This window comes from Diadema setosum, chromosome 17, assembly GCF_964275005.1.
Source record: "Diadema setosum chromosome 17, eeDiaSeto1, whole genome shotgun sequence".
Classification (NCBI taxonomy): domain Eukaryota; kingdom Metazoa; phylum Echinodermata; class Echinoidea; order Diadematoida; family Diadematidae; genus Diadema; species Diadema setosum.
The window spans coordinates 30,410,919-30,433,528 of record NC_092701.1 but is presented as its reverse complement, the minus strand read 5'-3'; the positions used below and the strand labels follow the sequence as shown (position 1 = coordinate 30,433,528).

General features: G+C 38.1%; 1 protein-coding gene across 1 annotated transcript; it reads right to left on the bottom strand.

Annotated features, from left to right (window-relative positions):
- Positions 1 to 2,395: 2,395 nt before the first annotated feature.
- Positions 2,396 to 22,135, bottom strand: LOC140240988 (kynurenine formamidase-like). Its single transcript, XM_072320764.1, has 10 exons — positions 22,059 to 22,135; positions 20,703 to 20,813; positions 19,338 to 19,392; positions 10,560 to 10,645; positions 9,518 to 9,590; positions 9,022 to 9,125; positions 8,340 to 8,418; positions 7,249 to 7,384; positions 5,023 to 5,127; positions 2,396 to 3,492 (listed from the first exon to the last, which is right to left on the bottom strand). Exons 1-10 carry the CDS (start codon positions 22,075 to 22,077, stop codon positions 3,463 to 3,465), a joined length of 798 nt encoding a protein of 265 aa, XP_072176865.1. The 5' UTR covers positions 22,078 to 22,135; the 3' UTR covers positions 2,396 to 3,462.
- Between the last annotated feature and the right edge of the window lie 475 nt (positions 22,136 to 22,610).

Genomic DNA, 22,610 nt, shown 5'->3' with positions numbered 1-22,610 from the left:
AAATCTCAATCCAGTTATCACAATAACCCACAAAAATGGTATCAACTTGTAGAAAATTTTATTCTCTTTCATATGACTTCACATTTGTTGAAATCTGATGTTTCTATCGAATTCTATCATTTAAATAACAAATTCAGTAAATATGGCGGCCATCTTGGACGCCATCTTGGATTTGGAGGCTTTCGCAACAATTTTTTTGAGGTAGACCAGTGGAATATTGTTTGTTACAATAAAAACTTGAAAATAAGCATGGTCTACTTAGTTTGTAGAGAGAGTGCAACTCGACCTCTGTTTTTAGCTTTTGGCCCCTCGTATTTCGGGCAGCGAGCGCCGCCCCTCCCCGATCATCGGATGACTTCCTCCTCTTGGAGAACTGTCCTATCTCATATATAAGAGACCAAAGCTAACGTGACCAAATCTAACGTTGACCAAAGCTAATGTGACCAAAGCTATTGTACGTGACCAAAGCTAACGCTGATTATGGTGTTGATAATATGTCGAAAACAAAATGTCGATGGAAGTTATCATGGCATAGTATAAATGTCATAGGAATGTGATCTAATGTTATTTGTTGCTGTTCTTGTTCTTGTTCTTGTTGTTGCTGCTGTTGTCGTTTTGAGTTTTGTTTTGTTTTTGGGTGTTTTTTGTTTGTTTTATTTTTGTGTGTGTGTTTGTTTTTTTTTTTTTTTTTTTTTTTTTTTCATAGCGTCTGTTAAGTGCGATCGATCGATCTGAATGTGGACGAAACCCGATCTATAGTAAGACGTAGTACATGATCAGGATTTGTCTCGGAATTTTGATTTTGATTTATTTTTTTTTGAAAGGTTCGTTGTAGGGATATAAAAGAAGTGTATCGTGTCTGTTTCGAGCCAGTATAGAAGTATGGATACCTTGGCAGCAAAAGTGTGTCATTTCGGCCACTTTGGAATTCCTAAAATTTTAACTACAGCCTCTTATAGTTCATGGTATATTCGTTTACTAGGGGGAAAAATCATTAATGTAGGTCCTACATACACACAACCATGCAATCATAGAGTAAAAAGGCAGACTATACTCATGAATATACTTTTCAATGACCACAATAACAGACAATGGTCATGATTATGAGGGTAAAGCAGCTGAATCTCCTGGTGCAGTTATATAATATGAACAATAAAATGTAATGGGGTGATGATTCAACAACGTACAATGTACGTCTTAAAATAAAGGAAAAGTTTTATCGTGTGAATAACTATAACTACATGATATTCATATGCCCATTTATATAATAGTTATTCATCACAATGCTATGTGAGATATGACCTGAATCAATTTCAGTAACACAAATCTCTAAAGAAAAGGGAAAGCATGTGTGTGTGCTTTGTTTTGCTTTGTTTCCCTGTTTGTTGTTGTTGTTGTTGTTGTTGTTGTTGTTGTTGTTGTTGTTGTTGTTGTTGTTGTTTGCGTAATGGATACATGATAATCTATTACCAATTTGTTCATGCGGGGATGGGAAACAAGATGACATCACATTGCACTGGCATTCCGTTACGGAATGAATGCTATAAAAATTCGTCTGTGATGGGGAAAAATTATAAAGTCCTCAACAGAAATTGAAAGTACACACAATATAAGATAAAGGCATGAACTGAGTATTTATCGGTTTTCTGTATTCCAATAATATGTGCGATATTGTAAGTCTCTGGGATAAAAAGAGATACAATCCCAGATCTAATGAAGATATAAAATCACGTGTATGTTTGTGTGTGTGTGTCACGACGTATTACCACTGCCTTAGAAATGCATGCAAATCCTTTCTCAGATTCATGAAATATTGGTGTGCATATTAAAACACTGTAATTAGACTCACACCTGGTGCTGACTCTCCCCCACTGTATTTATGACTTACAGGCGACTCCCGTTATATATAACTAAGTCTTTGGGACTTGGAGTTTTCTTTTGTTAAGTGTATATATCCGAACATATAAAGTGCATAAAGACATCTAGATGGTGACGTGATGGGGTCCTGAATTTTACTTCGTTGTATCCGAAATGTTGTTATAGCCGTGTTCGATATGATGGGAGTGCACTGTACTGTTATCTGTATATGACAGTTTTCAAATCACTCTGACAAAACTTTTCGGAAACATTGATATAGGTTTTTCTAACTAAACCTATCATTCAAATCGTAAACATAGCGATCAATCATGAGAACTTATATGCGACAATTCCACTAATAAAAATACTCAAAGTGTAGCAAATGATATTGACGTGCTGCAGCATGAGGGAAGTACAAAGAGATAGAGATATAGCAGGACCGAACAAGCACACTTTCAAGCAGATCTTGCAAATTTCAACAAAGTTTTCTTTTTATTCGTCGAGGAATTTAAGATATAATTGAACCATGTTAAAATTTTCTTCATTAGATCAAGTTATATAACCAGACGACAAAATTGTATAGTTTTCTAGTTTAAAATCAAATTTTATTAAAGCCAATTCAGTTTTCTTGTTGCGGTCATATTGTTAAAAAAAAAACAACGTAAGAATATATGAAATTTCAAGGCGTTCATATCATTGAAGGGGCGGATCCAGGAATTCGGTAAAAGCGGGCACCTTAGAATTAGTAGGGGGCGCACACCACCCCCCCCCCCCTCCATTTTTCTTCTTATTTCTTTTGTTTAACAAAAAGTAAAGGGGGCGCGCCCGATGTGCCCCCACCTGGATCCACCACTGTCATTGTCGATAGCATTATTGATTTATTCTCCCTGAGGAGTTGCTCTATTATACATGTACTTCAAGCAAGCAGCATTTGAGGAGTCGAAATGATAATGAGGGTTAATATTGTTATCTATAGAAAGAAGAGTAAGGCACTTTCAGATATGATTGTTAATCTACAAAGATGAACATGATCAAAAAGACGATAATGCACAACACGACATTTGACTTAGACCAATTAAATCGATCAACTCGTCATACATTGTTGCAGCCACACATTACGGACTATCGAAGAAAACGTTCTTGGGGATCAACATGATTATTATGCGAGGAGAAAAAAAATGCCACCGTCGCCGAGTTTATGCGAATCGCACGACGAAATTTTCCAACTCGAATAAAACGTGTCGAATAGGCCTCATTACAGACTAGTGTGGCCGATCAATCTGATCATTTGACATGGCAAATTTCACTTCCACGCATGATCATCGATTCTTTGTTAGGTTAGGAAGTGCATTGTATACAACAATAGGCAACGTCTTTATACCTATATACGCTAAAATCATCCACCACAACCTTTATTCTAGTGGACTGCATAAACTGAATGCAATGTATTGTTGTCTTCGATTATCAGAGTCGTACAGTATCATAACGGTAATCACACTTTGTTGTGATCCGAAAGGTGAGAAAAATCACCTATTTAAAGTATTTAAAAAAAGACTTCCAGCATGGATGTCTTTATTCTCCCGCTGTCGACATAAATGAAGCGGCTTAGCGAAGGTTCATCAGTCCCAGCAAAACCTAAGACACAAAACAACAACAAGAGAACGGATAAGGTTTTAGCCACATTTTTTTTTTTTAAATCAAAATTATCTGGATACTTCCTTGGTCTGGCTTAAAGACCAAGTGTTGAACTCAATTAGCACAAGCATGAAGTAGACTATAGGGAAAGCTATCAGGGACATTTGTTGGTTTGATTATCGTAAAAGCACTTTTGACACTTATTTTTTTCAAAGCAGTCCATTTAAAAAGGAAACAAAGATACCTCCAGCGTTCAATAAAAGATCAAAATTTCATGCACATCTGAGATGACAACCCAGCCCCAAATGACACATCCACAAGCAAAGTGAAGGACGGAGTGTATATCCATAATCTAACACCCTGGAAGTTAAAGGTATGCCATCAAAGAATAAGATTCAATTCAATTCAAATGAATTGGTAGATACCGTAATATAACAAAAACTAGAAATGTCGATACGGCGACTGGTGTATGCCTCCGCCATAATGCATGGTTCTCCTAATAGGTCTATAGTACAATGTCTTGACAATGTGTGATGACAGTTTCACACAATTGGCAAAATATTAAAATGACAGGTTTGCCACAAATGTGCTGAATGTTCACTTTCCTAGAACTAGGTTCAATTGGATGAATGATTGAAACGTCAGAGCGCAGGTATTTGGGGGAACTGATGACGTTCAATTGACTTTTGACCCTTTTACAAGTTTATGCATTGAGTAATTTTCAAGGTATTGAGAAAAAGTATAATTTCAGTATCAAATGGTAAAATAGTATCGAAACCTGGGCTTTGACCTTTGACCCCACAGTTCCAAAGAGAATCACTATTAGGTAGAACATGCATAAATATGTAAGTTTCATGACAATACCTTAAATTACTTTTGAGATATGGAGGAAAAAGTGCAATTTAGCACTTTCACTTGACCTTTGACCTTTTTGACCTTTGACCTTTTGGCAAGAAGCTTCCCACAGAATATATATTGGGTTATACATGCATACATCAAGTTTTAAAAAAGTCCTTCAGGCATTGCATAAATATAAGGAAAGTAGTTATATTTTGAGGAGTTGACCTTGACCTTTGACCCCTGACCTTTGACCCATGACCCCCAACTTCCCTAGATAATCACTGCCCATCGGTACAAGCATATATACTAAGTTCCATGAAGATACCTTGAACCATTTGCGAGATATGGAGAAAAACATGAAATTTCAATTTTTTCACAAAATAACCTGTGACCTTTGACCTTTGACCCTGTGACTCTAAAATCCACACAAAGTATCATCCCCCAAGGATATACCCTCATACCAAGTTTGATGCAAAACCACCACACGGTTCTTGAGATATCGATAAAAACAAAACGGGACGGACGGACGTACGTATACGGACGTACAGACGTACAGACGTACGGACGGACGGACGGACGGACGGACGGACGACCCGAAAACATAATGCCTCCGGCCACTTCGTTGGCGGAGGCATAAAAAAAAAAAAAAACAAGTACACAGAATAAGAGCATGGTATAAATACAACTCACCTGTTGGACTGGACAATCTGCCTCGTGCATCTCCTTGATCTTGTCGAAATGATCTCTGTTGGGTAGAAAGGTTGCCACCGCATCTATCCCCCTAGCAGTCAGCAACTGGTGAGAAAGGTAGATTTCAAAGTCGATAAAGCACTTCATCCATAAACGACGTGTACTACGTATCAAATACTTCCAGTTTTGAATTATTCCACATTTCAACGAATATAACGCATTCACATTCGTCGTACTTTCACTCTTTTTTAAAGATTTATTGTTGGAACGAAGAGGCGGGATCTCATAATCGTGCCTTGCTTCTGAGAGGTCGAAATGACGAGATCTCGCTTCTCGGACACGAGGTCTCATATCTCGCCTTTTTGCCCTTTTGGACCCGAGAAGTCGAAAAGACAAGTCTCGGATCTCGCTTTCCCGCTTTCTCGAACCTAAAGACGTCGAGAATCGAGGGATAATCTCGTCTTCTCGGTAGCACTCTTATAAGCTTCCGCACATTTGAATATGACAAGATACTATACCACTTATCTTTATAGGTCTGACATTTCTGGAGCACGTTTCTCCAGTATTTCTTTAGTTTATAATTTTAAGAGTTATACTGGTCTGCCGTGTCTGCCTTTGGCACAGATAAATTTGTTGCCAGAGTATACGTCAAGAACTTATCGTGTATATCAAGTCCTTTGAGGCCAATATATATAATATTAAATGATTTGTAGAGATATCATTTTTTTTTTCATTAGAAAACAAAACAAAAGCAAATGTGGACTTGCGCGGCGTTCTTCACAGTTCTCTTTCACAGCGGCCATATTGGAGTTTCTCATGCATCCGGTCAAAATTCCCTGTGCTAATGTCCACAGGGACCCCATACGAAGCCACGGCTGTAATGTTGTCGAAATAGGCCTATACGTTCGATTTTACGTGATTACATCATGGAGCTACTTAGTAGCTCCATGATTACATTTAAGCAATGAATTGCTTCTGCACTTTACAATGGATACAAATTTAATACAATGTACATGCAAAATCTTAGTCAAACTCACATTGAAAATCAAAACAAGAAAATACTAAAGTAACGTAATGTGTTACAATCGAAGAAAAAAGAATCGAACTAGTACCAGGGCCCTGTTTCACAAACAAACGAACTATATCGATCCAAACAATGAATCCAAAGTTGGGACACATATCCAGGTCAGATCTAGTTGCGAAGGATATATTGACATCAAGATATATTCTAAACTGTTGCATGGTGGGGCAAGGTATTGTTCCCAAATGGCTTAGCGAAACAGTTCCTAACTTCTGTTGACTGATTGATCACAAAATTGTCCCCAATATTGATTGAACTGAACTTGGGATTTGATTTTAGAAGAGATTAGTGAAACAGGCCCCTGGTAAATAAAAGAAAACGAGACAAAAGCACGTTGGACTGAAACATAAAAGCCAAAACCTGTGTGAGTTGGGTTCCTGATGTTCCAATTCAGCAGGTCGTTTTCATAATAGTTACATCTTTTCTGTGACAATACCTCTCAACACCTTTTTTTTTTGAATTGCTATAATTTTTTAAGTGTGTATGTACCTTCATCTTCTATTTCATATTATTTCTCTTTTCTAGTAAAGAATTTTCACTTCTCACCCTTTACTCACACGATCGATATTTCTAATATATATTTTTTTAATTCATGAAATTCTTCCGTCCAGCTGTTGTTTTTTTTTTAATTGTAACTGATTGACAAAATTGTTCTACATCAACGTACATATTGCCCCTCATCAACATTCATTTACGTCCAAGTAGGACAATTTTTCAATCAGATGCAATAATAATTGTTTTGTTTTTTCTTTTGATCACGTTAACCAATAATTGATATCTAAGACACTGCACCTTTTCAATTTTCATGTCCAACTTGACCGTTTTATTCATCTCATAGGCCCGAATTCGCGGAGGTGATACAATCTTTGTCCATGGTTTAAACCATGGACAAAGACCGTATAGTTTTGTATGGGGCGCCAAGTGTCGAAATGTTCATTTCGTTACGAAATGTTAACATTTCGTGGTCATTTCGTCGACAAAATGACTGATTTCGTAACGAAATAGGCCATGTGACACTTGGCACCACATACAAAACCACGGTCTTTGTCCATGGTTTAAACCATGGACAAAGATATCACCTCCGTGAATTAGGGCCTTAGTGTTGAAGCCCTGACCTATCAGCCTGACAGGATAGTGATAAGCACCTTGCAATAATCCTCTGTCTGCTTGTTGAATGCCGGTGGATCAAACTCGGCCACTGTGAGATGAACTTTGATGCGGAGGTTGGCTTCAGGTATGGCATCCACCATGAACATCGGGCTTAACGCGAAAGCAGACGATCTTTCGAGTATAGAGAAGCATTATGCAGAAAATAAGAATTGCTGTAACGTGAGTGTTCATTGCGCATAATATGAAAGATACACACACAAATGCGAAATATCAATAGCTGTGTATGATACTTATATGCATACATATTGTGGAATTTGATATATTATATATATAATACACCCAAAATATATCACTAAGTGTACATATCACATATAAATCATAGCTATTACATGATTGGATACGTATTTTGATTTTGTCTCATGTTCGACGAGAACACTATAAAAATGATCGTGTGTTTGTTCCGAAGGAAAGTGCGCATTATTTTTTTTTTCTTTCTCAACGCAATGCAGTGCAATCGATGCCGATGAACTTTTCTTTGAAGGAAAACTGAGCAAACTGTCCTCATTTGGTTTTATGGCACATGGCGCTCTGCATATGAATATTGCATGAACAATATATGTCATAATGATTAAAACAATAATGAAATCAGTGATGATAATACTGAGAATAATAATAATAATAATAATAATAATAATAATAATAATAATAATAGCAAATGATGTTTGTTTGCAATCCTGCATAAGTTCGGACATCCATCTATGTGGTCAAAGTTACAAGTATCTTTTTGAACATGCAAAGTGCCATGGTTATTGACCAATATGAAAAATTCATTAAAGTTGCACGATTTAGGCTATCCGTTCTTGTGACGAGTGAGTTTGCAGCATGAATGACATTTTAAAAGAGGATAGTCTATAGTCTCTAACGTGTGCAACAGAACATTATACATGTATCAGTTCAAATGATCTGATCTACGATTCAACTCACTAAGATGAATTTGCAACGTAGTCTCTTGAACGACTCGATTGTATTTAAATCTCAGTTGCTATGTACCACGACAAATACACGGCATTACACATGTTCAGCCTTATATTGAACAGTTGGACACACAAAGTGTTGTCATACTCACGTCGTGAACAAAAGTTTGTCGTTGATGTGTGTCCGCACCAAAGGTTGAAGGTCAAATATGCCGGATATTGCACATACACCTGAACAGAGAATCGTTCCCAACCGTTACAATGTAGTTGAAAATGCTGAAAACATTTTGAAAACAGTAACTATATTCCAATCTTATCGAAAAAAAAAAGTAAAAATGAATATAGATTGCTGGACGTGACTAAGAGAAGCATTTAAATTCAATGTGAAATAAAGAAGGAATTACATCTTGGAATTGTCACGCATTGTAACATACGCGTCAGTTTGAAATTGTCATCAAATATAGGTCCGGGGAGGGGGGAGGGGAGGGGGAGGGGGAGGGGGAGGGCGTAAGGACGGTTTATCAGTCTGTGTACCACCCGAAAGTTTGGCTGGTGATCTAAAACACTATATATCACATCAAATTGCAAGCTTTCAGTGCGGAAATGCATGTTTGACACTGTGTTGTTGTCATTTTCGCGGTCATGCTATTTATTTTGAGTATGACATCTTTCTGATCACTTCTTTTTTTCAAGATGATTCCTGCCATACATCAATACAAATCGAGGTCTATTTTGCTTTTGAAGCAAGGATATAAGTCACACAAAAAACAAAAAAAAAAGTCATGCAAAATACAAATCGAATTAAGTGAGATTTTACATCACACATTGATTCACCTTTAATGACGTCAGGCTTCTCTGGCAGGATACTTGACCAATCAGTGGAAAGCATCATAACCGAAAGATGACCTCCGGCACAGTGGCCAGATACGTATATTCCCCTGAGATATGAATGTAAACCACGTGACAGGTACTTTAAAGATGGTGATGAGCGCGTGAGACTCCATTTGTATCATTTTCATAAATCACACTTTCAATTAAGTTTTCCATCACGCTTTCAGTTTTAGGAATAAAGCACTGTAAATTTACTTTGCAGTCCTTTTCACCATCGACCTTTGATAAACTAACATGAAAAAAAAAGTCAGTGTACACCTATATGACCGTTGTCTTGAAAACGAGAATCAAATTCCTATACATAATTATGTTCTGCTCCTTGTCTTGGCCAACAGATCAGTTTACAAGCACATTTTAGATTTCATCTTCTGTTCGCGTAACGATCGAATATTCTAACTTGAGAGAAAAAGAAAAGGATAACATCAAAGAACGAGCTTACCTGCTGTCAGGAAATCTGTCCGAAACAAACACAATAGCCTGCCTGATTTCCTTCACTATGTCAAAAAGTGAACCTGGAAAAAAGAATATAGACGAAGAAATAAAGGTGTGTTGCATTTCTGTCCTATTTGGGCTTTTTTTTTCTTATGATGTTCTCTGTCAGAAAATATCAGAGATTTTAGTGGAAATATCGTAAAAGTTTCACAAGTATATAAAACAGAAATAAGGATACCTCATGATGAAAAGCGCGTTGTCCGAGAGATCCGGAATACGAACAAATAAACTGTCATTGGCGATATAAGGACGTCTGTGGTATACCGGTACAAATTTTGAACAGCGAAGAACACTTACTGCTTTATATTTTTTCTTCGTTAATTCATTAACGATCACATTGGTTAGAACGAGATAATAGTAGACCTAACAATAACAATGAAAAAATATCGTTTGCATGTTTTAAATGTGTAATCGACGGTCTATTTTGTTCTTGTTGTGTGTTTGTTGTTGTCGTTGTTGTTTTCAACAATGACGAGTGTATATGTCTGGCAGTTTTAGGGGGAGATATTTTCATGACGCCAAGTATAAAACCTGCCAAAAATCGAAGTAAGCATTCATAGGCTATGTCCGATTAAACAATCTGATGAGTTGATCCCCATTGCGTTTTTTATAAGTGAAATGGTCATGTAATATTCTCTTGAGGGGGTGCTCAAATCATACTGTATGGTAATCAAACAACTTCTACTTATATCTTATCTTGCACATAGAAACATTAGTAAATGAAAAAAAAAATGACACGCAGCATCTTGAGTGCACACAAACACCTATAAAGGAAATAACTTCGCGAGATTCCGGTCACCCCCCCCCCCCCAAAAAAAAAAAACAACAACAACAACAACAACAACAACAACAACAGATTGTACTGTTCTTGCAATTCCTGTATTCTTTAAACTCTTCATATTGTATTCACCCGATCTTGTTATTCCAGTATTGCAGTCAAGAACATCTATACCACATATTCTCAGATTTGCGGAAAAGGATTAACTCACATGTGGGTGACATCGTGTATCCCACGGTGACAGTTATCGCTGCATGTTCGTTAAGAGGGGCAGCAATATGGGCGTGGATATCTTTGCTGTCAAGGCGAAGAACAAAAATAGACCGTAACACTAACATGATTTTACTCGAAGTTCATAAACATTATTGTACAAAAAAAAAAAAAACATTATCCTGACCAACTAGAAACTTTCCAGATTTTCTTACCAACTTTTCAGATTTTCCACAGCTTGTCTGATATAGCGACACAGCATGCAAACAGCATTACCAACATTTTAATTTTTCCGTATTATGGGTGGAGCAGCTTATTTCTAGATTACTAGAGAGAAAAATATCAATAAATTTGAGGCATACGATAGTCGCAGCAGTTACAACTTAACTTTACACTAGATATACGATTTCAGTCCCTACACAAACCCTTCCGAATGACAAAGCAATGGGAAAATATACATCGCAGAGTACCTTTACCCTGGGGACTTTATATAGGGACGCAAAGATTACTTGGAGCCATTAATGACCTTTTAAATTCAATTCAAATCAATTTATTTCATTTTCTTCTTCCATAGGAACATGATAGAAAAAAATCAAATGCTCTAGAGGAGGCTACATACGAGTTGACTGCCGGTATGTGCAAGAAAATTAGAAGTAATTAGTCCAAACGGTTAGCACTTAACGTGTACATGAGATAGGTTTATGGACATGAATGGCCATTGACTTTTTAGTGAAGTGATCAGGAAATACAGTCAACCTCGCGTAAGTCGACATAATCGGGACTGAGCAAAACACGTCGACTTACGCGAAATGACTTACGCGTAAGTCGACATTTTGTCGACTTATAAATGAAAACTAATTTCCCCTGTGCAGAGTAAGATTTGGATCACGATGCGGATCGCTACCCATATATCTTACTCCTTTTGCCGCCAAAACATGCCTACTGGCATGAGTAACAATAATGTTTTAGTTCATGCATAAATCTTGCGCGGGTTAGTAACGACAATGCACAATTCCCAAATCTCTAGAGAGATTTTGAGAGAGCGGGATCGGAAACCTAGGCCCGTTTCTAGACACTAAACTTGATTTGAAATATCAAAGGCAAATTCCCCAAAATTGAATTAAACTTTGCGATTTAAAATTCAAGTGCGTTGCTGGGAAGATATGCGTGTGATTTCGCATGATTCTGTCGAGATTATTTTTCAGTGCCGACTGAGTTGAAATACGTGTGATTTTCCTTCCCTAAATCGCCATTTGTTCTGCTTAAATTTGTATTGCCATATTCTAAAAATGAATTGTTCTCGCGCTCCGATTCGCAACATTTTAACTACCGCTCTGTACGGCGCGGGCCTGTCTGAAATAAAAAGAAGAAGAAAAGTTTGTTCATCCGAAAACGACATCTTTCGGACTACTAAACCTTCGTAAAAACAAACCTCTTACCATTGTCGGACTAATTTAACTTTGGACTGAGATTTAAAACATAGCGAACTTTAACAATAATTCGTTATCATTTTTTTTCATTGACATTTTGTGAAGCAGCATACGTTTCGGTAGTTTGAAACGTGTAAATGTTGCGATGTCTTTCCCCTGCAAGTGCAAACTAAGTTCGGTCACGGCGAAAGTTCCGTTGCGAAATAAAAAATAATGCGAGCCTTTTCAACAATAACGCACTTCCGTACATTTTTATGCGTTTAAACGCAGTTTCTAGTTTCGGACAAGAACCGCAAGTCTTTTCTGCAACGCTCTTGCGTTTTAAAAACAGATTTGCATTTGATTTTTAGAGTTGCGTTTAAACGCAATTGAGATTAAATTTCATACAATTTTCTAGTTTTGTGTTATTATCAAACGCAAGTCTTTTCAGCGTTCCGTGTGATTTGATGGACTTGTATTTGATTTTCAGAATTGCGTTTAATTTTTTATTTTGCTTACGATAAGTCTTTTAAACAATAACACACTTCCGTAGATGTTTAGAGATGCGTTTAAACGCAATTTCTTATAGTTTCGTACAAAAACCGCAAGCAGTCCGCAAGTCTTCTCTGCAACGCTCTTACGTTTGAATACAGCGTTACATGATTTGATGGACTTGCATTTGATTTTTAGAGTTGCGTTTAAACGCAATTGAGTTTTAAAAAAAAAAGTTCCCTACAATTTTCTAGTATCGTGTGATTATCAAACGCAAGTCTTTCAGCGTTCCGTGTGATTTGATGGACTTGCATTTGATTGTTAGTGTTGCGTTTAAACGCAATTGAGTTTAAGTTTCCTACAATTTTCTAGTTTCGTGTGATTATCAAACGCAAGTCTTTTCAGCGTGCCATGTGTTTTGATGGACTTGCATTTGATTTTCAGAGTTGCGTTTAAACGCGAGTTAAAAAAAAAAAAAAGTTCCCGACAATTTGCATACAGTTGCATTTAATTTGTAATTTTGTTCACGAAATAAAAAATAATGCAAGTCTTTTGAACAATAACACACTTCCGTAGATGTTTAGACATGTTAGAGATGCGTTTAAACACAATTTCTTATAGTTTCGTACAAAAACCGCAAGTCTTCTCTGCAACGCACTTGCGTTTAAATACAGCGATATGATGGACTTGCATTTGATTTTTAGAGTTGCGTTTAAACGCAATTGAGTTAAAAAAAGTTCCCTACAATTTTCTAGTTTCGTATGATTATCAAACGCAAGTCTTTCAGCGTTCCGTGCGATTTGATGGACTTGCATTTGATTTTTAGTGTTGCGTTTAAACGCAATTGAGTTTAAGTTTCCTACAATTTTCTAGTTTCGTGTGATTATCAAACGCAAGTCTTTTCAGCGTGCCATGTGTTTTGATGGACCTGCATTTGATTTTCAGAGTTGCGTTTAATTTTTAATTTTGCTTACGAAATGAAAAAAGTAATGCAAGTCTTTTCAACAATAACGCACTTCCGTCATTTCCGTAGATGTATAGAGATTTATTTAAACGCAGTTTCTAGTTTCGTACAAAAACCGCAAGTCTTCTCTGCAACGCTCTTGCGTTTAAATACATCGTTGCGTGTGATTTGATGGACTTGCATTTGATTTTTAGAGTTGCGTGTAAACGCAATTGAGTTTCAGGTTCGTAACTATTTTCTAGTTTCATATGATTATCAAACGCAAATCTTTTTAGCAACGCAATTGCGTTTAAATGCAAAAGTTGCGTGTGATTTGATATCACCTGCATTTGATTTTTTGAGTTGCATCATTGCATTGTAATAAATCTTTTTAGAAAGGGCCCTGGTTTTAATACCGCTTCGGAATAATCAGCGTTAGAATATTCGGATTTACAAAAACACCTATTTCATGTTCGGATAATGAATACATGTACCTACTGGGACATATAAGTGTGCAAAATTTGTGCGTTTTGAGAAAAACGAGAGGGAGAAAAGGGGTAAAGTGAACTGTCTTGGGTACTACATGTAATGCTCCAGTGTAAATGAGTGTATGTCCTTTCTATACTCTGGCATACAAGACAATGGACGCATGGCGCGAACGCTACCGCGCCGTACACTAGCGAATTACCGAGTAGAAACGCAGCGAATCGGAGCGGGAAAACAATTCTTTTTCAGAGAATGGCGATAAGATTTTGAGCGAAAAATTATGTCGACTTAGACGAGGGAATTAACACGTATTTCAGCTCAGTTGGCACTGAAAAATCAGGTCGACTTACGCGAGTTGTCGACTTATAAATGTCGACTATAAGACGAGGAAATTTTCAAGGAATAACAAAGGCAAAAATCGGGACTTTTTTTATTGTGTCGACTTAAGCGAGTTGTCGACTTATGCGAAGTCGACTTAGGCGCATGGGCGTAAATCCCGGGGGGGATGGGGGGGATATATCCCCCCCACTTTTGAAGGAGGGGGGGATGGCCTGTACAAATATCTCCCCCTGAAATTCTCCCAAGAAAAAGATGTAGGAACAAAAAAAAAACAAACAAACAAACAAAAAGAAATGTGGTGATATTGATTTCAGCATGATGGATTATTGCATAGCCTATAATCTAGGCGGAGAATGCAGTTATTGTTTTTGTAATTTGCTGTTAAGCTAAACGTATGATGCAACAAGATAATTGTCTTTGCCAAGCGATACATCTGATGCGGCGAGACTACGAACAGTGGACGCATCTACCGCGTCCGCTAGGCGCCACGATCGGTGGCAGTTTTTTGTTGTTTTTTTTCGTATAAGAGGACTGCCACCGATTAAAAAAAATAATAAAACAACGACAAACAACTGGCTCATAGGCGGTGTATTCGCGCGCATCCACTGTTCGTAGTCTCGTCGCATCAGACCAGCTGCATCCCCACCTAGGTTATAGGCTACATCTGTAATGCATGAGCCATGACGTTCGCACGCCCGCCTCGTGACGAGAGCATATACTGCTGGACAGTGCTAGCAGCGCTCGTGTACTTCTCTCGCATACCAATGCATGCAGTGGCGTATCTGGGGGGAGGGGGGGGGGCAAGGGGGGCACTTGCCCCGGGCGCCACTCCTTGGGGGCGCAAAAAAAAAAAAAAAAAAAACGAAGAAGAAGAAAAAAAAATAACAGAAGAAGAAGAACAAACTCGCCCGGAAAGGGGGGGGGGGAATGGTGGGGGGGGGGGGGGGGGGTGGACAGAAAACCAAATCAAAGAAGATAAAACAAAACATGATGATGACGCGGACAAAATGACAATTTTCATTGCGTTCACACAAGAATTCCATGTTCTGTAAACTGAAATACAAAAATTTTCGGCTCGCTCGCTGCGCTCGCTCGCCAAAATTTATATAAAAAAAGAAGGTAAGAACAAAACGTGATGATGACGCGGACAAAATGACAATGTCTATTGTGTTCACACCTGTCATTTTATATTTAGCAGGCAAAATATGTCACGAAGAAGCGGCTGCAATTTCTTTCGTTCTGAAGCGATCGCCAATTGGTTTCGAACATACGGGGGGGGGCGCAAAAAAACCCAAATTAAACAAGATAAGAACAAAACGTAATGATGACGCGGAAAATATACAAATTTCGGCTCACTCGCTCGTACTAACTTGGAATATTTTTTCCAAGTCCTCGGTTTGTTGGTATAAATCGTTATCTATAAGGCCGTCACTATATCTTGATTAAAATTGTAAGATGTAATAAGCAAAAAATGACAAGAGTTCCATGTTTTGTAAGATGAAATACGAAAATTTTCGGCTCGCTCGCTGCGCTCGCTCGCCAAAATTTATCAAAGAAAAAAAAAAAAGAGATAAGAACAAAACGTGATGATAATGCGGAAATAGGCCTATACAAATTTCGGCTCACTCGCGCGTATTTAGGGTATTTTTAAAGTCCTCAGCTTGTTGGTATAAATCGTTATCTATAAGGCCGTCACTATATCTTGATTAGAATTGTAAGATTTAATAAGCAAAAAATGACAAGAATTCCATTTTTGTAAGCTGAAATACAAAAATTTTCGGCTCGCTCGCTGCGCTCGCTCGCCAAAATTTATCAAAATTCATTACATTTAAATCACCCTCAAAATGACCCCTTTTAAGTTCTTGAAAAGCATATCATATGGACTTTCTTTAAAGTCCCTACCGGGATGGGTTTGGGGTTAAACACTTTTCAGAAATTAAGGGCGCAATTTTCTCGCTTGCCCCGGGCGCCGTTTTCCCTAGATACGCCACTGAATGCATGTAAAGCAATATCGACCGTAATGCATGCTTCGGATGTTGAACTACTATCGTAGCCACACTACAGGCAACCAGCTTGCATTCAACCAGGGAGGTGCTCTTCCCACCTCCTTGAGCAACACAGTCTGTAGGGCCATGGACGTAGGCGTGAACGAGTGCACCATGCCGAGCGCGATACGACTCACGTCGAGCTCCGCATAAGATACCCAATTAAGATCTAGATAACAAACGAGTTCGTTAACATCCTTGTACGAGTTTCAGTCGTAGGAATTGCAACGCATTTACCCTCTCCATATTGGCTCATATTTGCCAGTTAGTACACCTCGTTTGCCTCCAGAAAAAAACAAAGGAACGGATGTCGATTCCCATATTTTGCATAATTTATGCAAGTACCTCCTTTAATTCTAATGAACATTGCTTTAGATTAATGGTTCAGACCTATTAACCAAACGGCAGTTTTTTGGACTGTTAAATGTCAAAATTTTCAAGCTCGCTCGCTTCGCACGCTCGCATTGAATCGTCATGCCATTCTCCTGATGTTGCTGCCGGGTAATTGCCAGCAGTTGCGCCCGGTGCGCCCCCCCCCCTTATTTTTTCAAAGCGAAAAAAAATATAGCTACAAACGGCAGTTTGGGGACTGTAAGATGTCAAAATTTTCAAGCTCGCTCGCATCAGGGAGGTGGGAAGAGAAACACCTCCCTGATCGCATTTAATCGTTAAGTCATTCTCCTGATGTTGCTACCAGTAATTGCCAGCAGTTGCGCCCGGTGCGCCCCCACCCCTTAATTTCCTAAGCGAAAAAAATACAGCTACAAACGGCAGTTTTTGGATTGTAAAATGTCAAAATTTTCAGGCTCGCTCGCTTCGCTCGCTCGCACTTAATCGTCATGCCATTCTCCTGATGTTGCTGCCGGGTAATTACCAGCAGTTGCACTCGGTGCGCCCCCCCCCCCCTTATTTTTCAAAGCGAAAAGATATAGCTACAAACGGCAGTTTTTGGACTGTGAAATGTCAAAAATTTTCAAGCTCGCTCGCATTTAATCGTTAGGTCATTCTCCTGATGTTGCTGCAAGTAATTGTCAGCAGTTGCGCCCGGTGCGCCCCCACCCCCCCTTAATTTCCTTTAGGCGAAAAAATATAGCTACAAACTGCCGTTTTGGGACTGTACAATGTAAAAATTTTCAAGCTCGCTTGCTTCGCTCGCTCGCATTTAATCGCTATGCTATTCTCCTGATGTTGCTGCCGGGTAATTGCCAGCAGTTGCGCCCGGTGCCCCCCCCCCCCCCTTAATTTTCAAAGCGAAAAAATGTAGCTACAAACGGCAGTTTTGGGGACTGTAAAGTGTCACAATTTTCAGCTCGCTCGCTTCGCTCGCTCGCATTTAATCGTTATGTCATTCTCCTGATGTTGCTGCCAGTATTAAATTGCCAGCAAATGCGCCCGGTGCGCCCCCTTAATTTCCAAAGCGAAAAAAAAAAAAAAAATAGCTACAAACGGCCGCTTTTGGACTGTACAATGTCAAAATTCATGATCGCGTTCATGGTCTTCAGTGTAAGAATTACGACAAGAAGTTTCTCTAAATGATACCATTTTACAGGCAAAATTGTTAAATAATAATCTTCATAAAATGTACTGCTACCTTAAACATGTTGGACTGTTTCAAGTCGATAGAACACGCAAAAAAAGAAAATGAATCAAATTGTACCATTTACAACATCAATATGCAAAAGTTCTCACTGGGGAGGGGGAAACCCCCCTCCACACCCTCCCCCCTCGCTCGCATCGCTCCTTCGCATCTTATCGCTCCCCCTAAGATCAAATCCTGGCTACGCCGGTGATAGGCCCCACTATTTAGGCCTTCACAGTGATGTCGCACAGGCGGAGCAAGAGCTGAAATACCACGATGTTAGTCATTCAATTATCTATGAATATTTCTTTTTCTACTTGTTTTTTATAGGAAAAAATCCCAAATTTCACAAAAGTGTGCACCAGATCGCTGAATTTGAGGTCTGAAAAGCCAATTTTCTTCGTGTGGGAGGGGGATACCCCCCTCCCCCTACACCCTCCCCCCGCTAGGCCGCTCCGCTCCCTCACACAGATATTCAAACTCAAAGTCCTTCCCCTGCCCATCATTAAAACGGAACGATGCCTCTGTGATGATTGCTTACTGACTTAAATCAAGAAAATTGAAGAATACAATTTATTAATAGCTACAGGAAACTATCTACTACGTTATTCAAGAATGGATATCCTTATTAGCATTTTATTGAATTTATTTGGGTATTATTCAGGGCTGCGCTACGTTTTTGAAAGGGGGGGGGGGCAAAATCGCCTGTCAGTCAAGAAGAAAGAACATCAAAAGACAAGAGAAACAACAATAAAAAAGTCTTCATACTTTTAAGGTCTGACTGACAAGGAAAAACAAAAAAACAAAAACAAGAACAAAAAGTCGTCATATTTTGCTGCCACTTCCCTCCCACTTTGCATGGAAAAGAGTGGGACATTTGTTTGATCCCTGTAAAGTGTGTGTGTGTGTGGGGGGGGGGCAAGCTTCCCCCCCCCCCCCCCCCCAGGGCTGCGCCTGTCCGGTTATGGGCTTGTAATCGTGGTGATGGTGACTATCGCCAGTCATCCCCCCCACTCCTCAGTACGGATTTACGCCGTTGCTTAGGCGAGGTCTACTGTAGCTCCTTTAAAGATGAATTCTCATCATATAAGAACTGTTTGCTGTGTTCCCTCAATATACGACACTCTGCAGCATATTTCTACACACCCTGTAGTAGGATGATAAACGCTAATTTAGAATAAGAACAAAAGATTAACTTTCAGTCATGGTTCCATTTTCCAAACATTTCCGGCATTCATTGGTAGACTGCTGTGATAATTATGAAAGATAGGAGAAAGCGAGACGGAGAAGATAGATAAAGAAATATTTTTGCATTGGATAAGTGTCTGAAAAGGTTCATGGGGTCATATAGTTTCACAGTTAGCAGCAGCAAGACGAAATCCAATTCTCCCTAAAATACTGTTTGCATGAGCGATAGATATAATACACATCGTGTTGTCCTGTCTGTTTGCTGTTTATTTGCTTGAATAGGGTAACAAAATCTTACGTCACAGACTCCTCTTGCCAATAGCCACCATGTATGAAGAGCATTACCGGAGCGTCTGTGACATCAAAATGGGATAGCAAACAAGAAATCAAGCAATGAATTTGCCTAACTATAACTGAGGGCACAAAAAAAAAAAAAAAAAATATCGTTGTGTAGGCCCCTACGATAATACACACTTTTCTTTTTACAGAACAGTAAACAATGCGGAAAGTGACTGGTGGTCAGATATTCATGTAACTTTGGTCAAGAGAAAGTGATTTATTCAAAATCATGATAAAGACAATTTAAACTTTATCATTCATCTCCAAGGTGAGAGAAAAAAAAAACTATTACAATTAAGGATGAAAGCAAACTTTTGGCGTTTAATACCCACACAAAAGTTTGATCGTCAGCATGAAAACAAATAAAATTTGACGGAATAAACATTTTGCTTGGGTCTGTTACATTAAAAAAAAATATACAATTGATGGCAACTCTCGAAATAAACTTAAGATGAAAATTCTACTAAAAAAAAAAAAGATTAAAAAAGTATACTTGAGTTTGATCCACGTTGCAATCACACACAAATCAAGCTTTCATGCAACAAGAGTGCTCACTTTGTCCACCTGTATTAATAGGAGCATGACACACTGTTTAATAAACTTTTACAGGGACAAACTGTCAGTCCCGGCGTATAACTATGTCTTTTCATTTCAAAGCACAGCATTCCCCTTGTCGGTATTAGTCATATGTAACATTTTGTTCTTTTGAAATCAATATAAAGATGGAAAGGTGCAAGGGAACAGAAATATCTTTTTCGTGACTGTTCATTGAGCTTTTTAACTGTACATCAAACTTTTTCCCCTTTGTAGTGGCAGTAGCATACGTTGGAAATTTGAATTACACTTTGCTGAATGTGCTGCTAACTGGAAAAAAAATGCGATTACTTCTTTCTTACGAAGAGTTGCCGATAAATGTAGAAATATTTATACCTCATCGGCACAAAAGGTCTATTTCAGTCATGACGCGCTTAAGGTAACCAACAGGAGTCACTTGGTTATTTCAATAAAAGTCTCCAATATTTAATTGTACATTAATTACTCCATTGCTAACACACAGAGACAGACACTCATACACATACATTTCAACTTTATTTTTCTGTATAATGGGAAGGTACTTTTATACGATTAGAATCACATCATTGGTATATTTACAAAACTTACCGTACACAGGGTGTGCAATTCTCCGTCAGTCGTGGGATTTTATAGAACAAAAGATATACTAAAGGCATTTTAGATCATATTTTGTACAATAACAATCAACAAAGAACAACAGAAACAAAATACCAGAACCCAGTTCAATAATCAAAATACATACAATGTGTACCTTTTTTTACATCCTTTGGCAAAAATATGTCCATTTTTGCCGATCCCTTGGCCCATACCGTACATCTAGTTGCGCTCGAACACCAATCCCTTGACTTGAAGGTTTTTGACACTATACCAAACGAGAAGAAATGCAAAGAAAGACATTGGAAACATTGAGGCTATAGTGAAGGCAATTCCAGACTAAACGTTAGAATATAGTTAATGTAGACGCAGAAGCTATACCAAAAAGAAAAACACACTTTTTCAGTGTGATCCAATATTAAAATAGACTATATGGGCAAAAAAAAATGAAATCGAATAAAATAAAATGAAAAATAAAATGAAATGTGTGGATGTAGAACTTATTACACAGAGTAGAAGTTATTACAATATATTTGCTATTTACACTGGGCAGTCAGAAGAATAATTTCATGGTCTCACGTCAGTTCATTCAATATGCAGTTTTATAACTAACTGCAGAATGTTTTCCAGCTTAGCAAGAACTGAATGAAGATAATCATCTTAATGGGAAATGAATCGGTCGCCCCAGAAAACATTTGGGGGACCAAATCAAGGAATGTAATCCAAAGGGTGCATGGAAAGACACTTCAACATGGTCAGGATCATGAACCTTGATTAGAACAGAATGGAAAACGCTGATAAAGAGGCTTTCAACGAACAGTGTGTGTATAATGCCTGATGATTAAAGGACGAGTCCACCTTCATATTGGCGTGGATTGAGTGAATGCAACAAAATCATATTATCAGTAGGACACGTGAGTGAAAGTTTAGGGAAAATCGGACAATCCATTCCAAAGTTATGAATTTTTAAAATACCTGTGCAGTCACTGCTGGATGATAAGACTACTGCAGTGTATGATGCCACATGCCTAAGGAAAATAAAAAGAGAATTTCACAAAACTTTACTTTTTGAATAAAGTGCACATTTCTTCGACATGTCACTGAAGTATGTTAAGTGTAATATTATTCCCCTGCTTCTGAAAAGAGAAAAGTCGAGTATTCTTTTGTTATGCGAGAAAAGCGAAAATATGTTGAATTTTATTTAGCCTTTCTTTATATCGTTGTACACAAGTCATGTGACATTACAAGGTACAGTCTTCTCATCCAGCCGTGACGGAGCAGAAACTTTAAAATTTATAACTTACGAACGGATTGTCCAGTTTTCTTCAAACTTTCACTAATACATGTGTTCTCCTTTTGATGCTGCATTCACTCAACCCACATGTCTATGAAGGTGAACTTTTCCTTTATAAGAGTGTACGAGTAAATATATGTAGGACAGTAGCAAAAACAGATGTTCGAAGAAAAAGATAGACATCGCCCGAACAGCTTTGTTACTTATCTTCGTCCTTACTTTCGCTACAAGCCTCCATATAATCCTTGATCACTTCGTTCGAAGTGTCAAACCGCTTGCTCCATATGCTGCATGTATAATTCCGATCCAGGTCCTAAAATACAGATAAATATGAAGTCATCATTTTTATCATTACATCATTGATGTTATTTCATATATATCATATTTTAATCAGCATGACTCTAAGTATACTGCAGCAGCAGCAGTAGAAGTATAAGTAGTACCAGGTACCAGTAGTAATGGTGTACCAGTATTGTAATGGTATTATTATCATAAGACTACGATCATTCTTCCGCAATGATTTCATAGATATCATAAAATGATTACCGTTTCAGTGATGATTATACAATGTAATGATAACATTCATAAGCGACAGAAATACACTTGTATAATAGAAAAGGCAGATATGAATAAAATATACATAATATGACTTTTACGGATCGTTGATGCGAGTATAGAATTACTATACCTACAGGAATCACGATAGAAAAAAAAAAAGGATTAATCAACAACTATCGACGAAAAAGCTTAATTTCTACGTGGTAAATATCG

What these genes read in the sequence shown, in the direction of transcription:
- LOC140240988 (XM_072320764.1), bottom strand. An exon ending in GAAGCCTGACGTCATTAAAG is followed by an intron (nt 8,419 to 9,021) that starts GTGAATCAATGT and finishes TTCTCTGTTCAG; the next exon opens with GTGTATGTGCAATATCCGGC. An exon ending in CAGATTGTCCAGTCCAACAG is followed by an intron (nt 3,493 to 5,022) that starts GTGAGTTGTATT and finishes TTTGTGTCTTAG; the next exon opens with GTTTTGCTGGGACTGATGAA.